The sequence below is a fragment of the Nicotiana attenuata genome, chromosome 10 (genome assembly GCF_001879085.1).
Source record: "Nicotiana attenuata strain UT chromosome 10, NIATTr2, whole genome shotgun sequence".
Classification (NCBI taxonomy): Eukaryota; Viridiplantae; Streptophyta; class Magnoliopsida; order Solanales; family Solanaceae; genus Nicotiana; species Nicotiana attenuata.
In genome coordinates, this window is record NC_031998.1 from 30,576,002 (window position 1) to 30,583,629 (window position 7,628).

General features: G+C 35.7%; 1 protein-coding gene across 1 annotated transcript; it reads right to left on the reverse strand.

Moving 5' to 3' along the window:
* Positions 1,308-5,678, reverse strand: LOC109233678. The gene is made up of 7 exons (XM_019399549.1): positions 5,625-5,678; positions 4,964-5,511; positions 4,360-4,724; positions 3,775-4,262; positions 2,194-3,592; positions 1,782-2,152; positions 1,308-1,559 (listed from the first exon to the last, which is right to left on the reverse strand). Exons 1-7 carry the CDS (start codon positions 5,676-5,678, stop codon positions 1,308-1,310), a joined length of 3,477 nt encoding a protein of 1,158 aa, XP_019255094.1.

Sequence of the window (7,628 nt, forward strand, 5' to 3'; positions counted from 1 at the left end):
ACTATGGTTGGGGTAGTACTCTTGATCACTATGGTTTGAGGAAAGAGTAAAAATCCTCTTTGTTATTTGTAATATGCAAACTATGCTGATCTTACTCTTATTTATTTTGATTTTTATATTGAACTAAAGTTTATTCGGTTGCTTGACTTTATACTATCTCTGTTTTAAAAGGCAGAATTGGGATTCGCCCGGGGCTCGCCCAAGGGCGGAGCACTCGTAAAACGCCCCTGGGCTTATGTGTGGGGCTTAGTTCCGTGAGACTTACGCCTCGGCCATCGGGGCTTACGCCCAGCGTACTAGGCTCGCCTCATAGAACTTTATGCAATTATATGTAACTAACCTTGTAAATTCTCAAATTTTCTTAATAAATCGTTGACTATTCAAAATTACTTTTTTCTTAATCATAAATCATTAAGTTGAGAGTATTTTATGTCATAATTAAAATAAAAATTATTGCACGTTATCCACTAAGATTGCTATGATAGTTAATTTTAAATAAATCTTTCATTTAAAAAGTATTTATATTAACTTTTGTTATGTCTTTATTATATAATAATCCATCATTTTTTTATAATTATTTTTCTAAATATTATTTTTTTCACGTTTACGAGATACAATACTTAGTAATTTAATAGCTCAGTATTAGCTAGTAACTATTTACAAATATTAGTTCTGATAGTATTGTATGGTGAATTATGTGTCACTTTATTGCCTTGTTAGAACTTAAAAATAAATGATGCTAGAGATATTTAAATTGTGAATTGTGTTTTTATATAAATTCTCTTTCCAATAGAAAGCATATTAAATAAAAGGAGTATTTTAAGAAAAATATCAAATTATAATATTGAAATTCTTTCAAGATTCATTACTCCTTAAGAGATACATATAAGATTTCGTATCAAATACATTAATTTTGATGTTTGAGTTGTAACGACGTTGCAGCTAATTTGCGATATATATTTCATACTTTTCATATTATTCATAGTTGAATTATAAATTATAAATATTTTTAATAGATTATTTATTATATTTATGATTTTTAATGTAATTTTTATAATTATTTTTATTTTATACTATCTTAAATTCTTGAAATTAGTAAAATTCAAAAGATCCGTGGGACTCATGCCCCATGTCTCTAGGCTTACACATCGCCTTGTCAGAGGTAAAACGCCTCGCCTCACGCCCCCGCCTTTTAAAACATTGTTCTCAGCTTGCCTACTAGATGATCATGTTGTGGTCTGCATAAGCCTTTTGTAAGCAAGTCAGCTAACCGATCTTTAGTTCCAATATGCTGCGTTTGTATTTGCCTATCTTGAATTTTTTTCTCTCACAAAATGACAGTCAATGTCAAAGTGTTTTGTCCTCTCATGAAAAATGGGGTGAGCTGCAATCTTAATTGCAGCTTTGCTGTCGCAAAACAGTTGCACGGGCAAATTCACCTTCACTTCAAGCTCTTTAAACAGTCCAATAAACCAAGTGATCTTAGCTACAGTTGATGCCATGCTCCTGAATTCTGCTTCAGCAGAACTTCTGGAAACAGTACTTTGTTTCTTTGATTTCTAAGACACCAAAGCTTGCCTAAACTTCACCATGTAGCCTGTTACGGACTTTCTGGTTTCTACACATGCTCCCCAATCTGAGTCACAGAATGCTGACAATTTTGTGCTTTCATATGCCGGCATAAACAACCCAAGACTTGTAGTGCCCTTAATGTATCTAACTACTCTCATAGCTGCATCCATGTGAGACTTCTTAGGAGCATGAATGTATTGACTAAGTACCTGAACTACAAAGGCAATACCAGGCCTAGTCATAGTTAGGCATAATAGTCTACCAATCAGCCTTTGATAGCTGCTTCTATCTTCTAATTCTTTGTCAACTAAGGTTTGATTAGTGTGTAGAAACCTGTCTAGTTCTACAGAGGAAAGCTTGTGATTGAACTCTAGAGGGGTGGCAGTTGTTTTACTGCCTGCTAATCCCATTTCAGACACTAGATCAAGTGCATACTTCCTTTGATTCATCAAGATTCCTTCCTTGGATCTCAAGAACTCAATACCAAGGAAAAACTTCTGTTCTCCCAGATCTTTTATTTTAAATCTGGCTTGTAGATCTTTCCTCACTTGTTGAATAAGTGCTAAGCTAGTTCCTGTCACTAGTAGATCATCCACATACACCAACACTACTACAAGATACAGCCTGCCTTGTGTGTGAACAAAGAATAGTCATAGTGCGATTGGACAAAGCCCATGTCAATCAGTGCACTAGTCAGCTTCAAGTTCCACTGTCTGGGAGCTTGTTTAAGCCCATACAGTGACTTATGAAGCCTGTAAACCTTCTGTTGTTGTTGTAACTCCCTCTGGTTGGCAAAGCCATCTGGGATGTGCATGTACACCTCTTCAAGGAGATCACCTTGAAGGAAAGCATTGTGTACATCCATCTGAAAAATATACCACCCAGATGCTGCAGCCAAAGCCACCACAGATCTAACAGTCACCATCTTAGCAACAGGAGAGAATGTCTCCTTGTAATCCAAACCTTCAAGTTGGCTATACCCTTTGGCAACTAGCCGAGCCTTATACCTCTCCACTTCACCAATAGACGTGTACTTCACTTTAAAGACCCATTTGCATCCTATAGGAGTTTTACCAAGAGGAAGATCAACAATAGTCCAAGTCTGATTAGCTTCTAAGGCTGAAATCTCAGCTTTCATAGCCTCAATCCACTTGGGATCTGCCTTGGCCTCATCATAAGTCCTTGGTTCAGTAATGGCTGAATAGGCTGCAAGTGATGCCCTGCAAGTGGGTGAGATAGAGTTATAGGACACACACTGTGAGATAGGGTGAGCACATGAAGAAGGCTTAGACATCACAATGTAGTCTTCCATCCATATATGAGGTTTAGACACTCTAGAAGATCTTCTTAAATCAGCATGAGCAGGTAAAGGAAGAGAGGGTGAGGAAGAATGATCAGTAGGAGGTGGAGAACGGAAGAGTTGACTAGGAGGAACATTCAAGGGAGGCATAGAAGAAGGTGGAGAAGCAGAGGGATTGAAGGCATCAGAAGAAGGCAGAGCAGGACACTTAGCATCTTTGAACTCTAGAACTGGAAATAAAGGAGATGGGGTTGTGTGTAGATGTTTGAATGGAAAAATATCTTCTCTGAACACAGTGTCCCTGCTAACAAAGAAAAGTTTGGAGCTCAGTTCATACAGAACATAACCCTTCTGACTAGAGGAATAGCCTAGATGAACAACAGGAAAAGCTCTAGGGCAGAACTTATTTGTTTTCTTCAGGTTAGTTGCATAACACAGACTCCCAAAGACTCTGAGATGTTGTAAGGAAGGGGACTTGTGAAACAGCCTTTCAAAAGGAGATACACCCTTCAGTACAATAGTAGGCAACCTATTCAGAATGTACACAGCAGTAGTAACACACTCCCCCCAAAATTTTAAGGGAACACAAGCCTGAAACCTTAAGGCTCTAGCCATATCAAGCATAGATCTATGTCTTCTTTCAACTTTGCCATTCTGTTGAGGAGTGTATACATAAGAACTTTGATGAACTATGTCATGTTCTTGTAGAAGTCCTATTACCTGGTTGTTAAATAATTCAGTACCATTGTCTGACCTTAGACACTTGATACTGCATTGAAACTAATTTTTGACTAATAAAAGAAAATTTCTCAGAATCACAATAGATTCTGCCTTGTCATTCATTAAGAAAAGCTAGAAAAACCTTGAGTAATCATCCACTAGAGTCATAAAATACCTCCTACCATTATGCGTGGGTACTCTGTATGGCCCCAAATATCAGCATGTATGAGATCAAATGCATAAATAGAACATGCATTACTGGAAGAGAAAGGAATTCTGGTTTGCTTAGCAACAGGACAAACTGTACAGAAGTGCTCCTTCAACTGAACATTTGGTAGACTTTCTATCTTCTTTAGAAGTCTTAATGGTGCATGACCTAATCTCTTATGCCACAAAACAGTCTCATCTAGACATTTAGATGCATTCTTATTTTCAGTGCTAGCATTATTTGTTTGAAACTCACTAGCAGTAGTATTTACAAAAGGACTGGAATGAAATGGCCTAGGATCTGGCAGCTGCTTGGGAACATCTTGTTCTTTGTGCTTCAGAATGTAGAGACCATGCTCCTCTTTACCAATCCCCATCACCTTCCCAGTGAAGAGCTCCTGAAATATGCAGAAGCCAGGAAGGAAAGCCACTAGACATCTTAGCTCTTTTGTGATTTTTGACACTGACATCAGATTGAACTTGAAATCTAGAATATAAAGTACATGATGTATTGATTTATCCTTAAAAAGTGATAGATCACCAGTATGACTGATAATAACCTTTTTCACCATTAGGGAGTTGAACTGAGTTCTGATCACTATTTGATAGCTTTCTAATATTGCTCAGCAGATTGAGGTTGTGAGCCATATGATTGGTAGCACCTGTATCTATAATCCAATTATTGCTCACTAGATGAGACATGAGAGCTGTTATAGTACCTGTAGTATTCATTATTGCAGAATTAGCCACAGTATCAACCTGCTTTCCTTTGTTCAGCATTTGCAGGATCTGATTGTATTGATACCGAGTAAAGAACGGTGCTGAAGAGACACATGTTGTTACTGAGGAGCTATCAGTTGTTGAACTATATGCTGGAACCACATTAGCAGCACTTCCTTGTTGTGTAGATGAATCAGGTGCTATGCTGGCAGTGTGTGCATATGCACCTTTGGAATCAGGAGTACCTCCCCCTCATTTCCTGCCTCTAAAATCAGTGGGGTAGCCATGAAGTTTATAACAATTGTTTCTAGTGTGACCTTTAAGATGGCAGAAGTCACACTGAAGAGATGACTTTCCAAAGTTATTTCTGGGCTTATAGCCACGATTGTAACCACCAATAGGGGCTCTATTACTCAGTAGAGCTGTAGGATTACTAACACCAACAGTAGCATTGTTCTTCTCTGACTTTCCACATTAATGATCATTGCATAAGCCTGGTTTATATTAGGTACTGGTCTAGTCATGAGGATCTGATCCTTGGCATTATCAATGGTATCATTTAGCCCAGTAAGAAATTGATACAACTTTCGAAGCTGATAATGTTCTGTATTTTGCCTAGATTCTGGACAACCACACGAAGGAGGAGGAACTAAAGCCTCATATTCATCCCACAACTCTCTCAGTTTTAAAAAATATTCAGACACAGATAATAAACCTTGTGTTAGTTTCCCAATCTCCTTGTGTAAGTAGAAGGATCTAGATGCATTGACTTTATCAAATATCTCACGAAGATCTTCCCAAACCTTGTGAGCATCAGAGGCGTATATCACGGAACTAAGCAGATTTGGAGCCACACTATTCATTATCCAAGCCAATACAATAGCATTACACCTATCCCATAGCTCGTATAAGCTAGGATCAAACATGTGTTTTCTACATGTTCCTAGCACAAAACCTAACTTGTTTTTACCATGCAATACAATCTTCAAAATCTACTCCACAATGAATAATTCTCAGAACCTTGAAGATGAATTGAGATGAGGACTGTACCTTGTGTATCATACGGGTGGATATAGAGCGGGTGATTGTGATGAACTAGATCTACATTCTGATCTAGTGTTGGAGCAGTTGGAGTAGATGAAGTTTCCTCGATAGCCATTGTAGTGACCAATTAGCAGATCATCGAACAAAAAAATGATAACAATTGAGATTGAATTACAGAGGAATTATCTCTGTAGATCACAGATTCAAAAATCGAGTGAAATCGAGCTGGAATTGAGCTCAATTCGTGAGAAATTTAACTAGCTTCTCTTTGCATCAGACTTCTCCTAATTGTTGAACCAGGCAGCTTCACCTAAGCTCTGATACCATGTTAATGGAGGTCAGCTATGGAGATGTATTGAAGAGGAGATGAGCGAGTGAGAGAAGGAGGAGAAACTGTATTCTCATTGAGTCAAAGCTAAGCTACAGAAGAATCTAGAAATGAAAACTAATACTCCCTATTTATACACATAACTAACTAACTAACTAACTTGTTAACTTAATCTCACACTAATATCAGCTCATTAACAGCTGGCACACAACTGCATAACTACTACTAACTACCAGCCTCAACCAAAAACTTCAAAATGATGGATTATATGGAAAAGGAAGAGTAAATTTTTAACGCTTTTCTCTAATTTCATGTCATATATTTCCTCCATCCTAATTTATGTGATATTCGTTTCTTTTCAAAAAGAATGGCATATTTCTATATTTAGAAATAATTTAATTTTTTATTTTTTTTACCCTTAATAAGTTAATTTGAGTCACACTAATTTTATGATTTATTAGACCATAAGTAAACTCCATATTGAGTTAAACACCTTCACATAAATTAGGACAAAATACTACTCCCTCCGTTCCAATTTATTTAACCTATTTCCTTTTTTATCCGTTCAGAAAAGAATGACCCATTTCTAGATTTGGAAACAATTTAGTTTAAACTTCCAATTCTACCCTCAGTGAGAAGATCTTATAATCACACAAATACTTTGGACCTTTTTTGACTTGTTTAGGACCACAAATTCAAAAATTCTTTTTTTTTTCTTAAATTTCAAACTCAGTCAAACAGGTACACATATATTAAAATGGAGGGAGAATATTGCAAGCTAAGATCCGATATTAACTAAGCAGATATTTACTCATTCGTCTTCAAGGAAACAATTCAATATTGATACATATAATTTAAATTATATTTTATAAATTTGAATCGAATGACTTTTTTGACACATCCTCCTATAAACTTTATGACAGTTAAAGAAAAAGAGATATCCACTTACTCATGATCTCATGCATATGTGAAATGTCATGTCTAGACTTATTCAAGATTGTTCGGTCCAGACTTGACAAGAAAATTACTAAAATATAATTTTATTTATCATCCACTTATTCATAATCTCACACGTATGTGGAGTGTCATACTCTTAGACTTACATGATAAAACAAAAATATTACAATATGAGGATTTAATTTTTAGAAAATTTTAAGGTCTTTATTTGAGATTATGACACTCGCTCCCCCTCGTTCACACAAAAATAAAAAAGGAAAAAGATATCTTCTCTTTTTTCTGGAAAGACTTACGTTTCAAGTGCTCAATTATTTCTGACTCCAAAAAATTGAATATTATCTAAAATTTCTCGCTCGTTATTTTCTTATTCTATTATTTTCGAGTCTATTTCACACCCAAAAAAAACAAACATATATAAGAGTATAAATACCGAAAGTTTGCAATATGTTTATCTCTTTCTTTATCAATTACCTTTTCCCCTTTTTGCCTTCAGTTTAATTAGTGAAACTTATGTTGTTTGTTCGCCTTTATTCATTAATAATCTAAGCATGTAAAAGCTGTCCAAATTTATAATGATCGAACAATCATTTCGTAAGAGGGTATCTTTATTTGGACATATTCACACAGTTTTATAATTTTATTTCCAGTTACACTTAGGAATATATTAATTCAGCCAAAAGCCAAAACAGAAGAATTAGACACGACAGATAATAATAATAATAATAATAATAATAATAATAATAATAATAATAATAATATATTCCCACCGACAAATACATC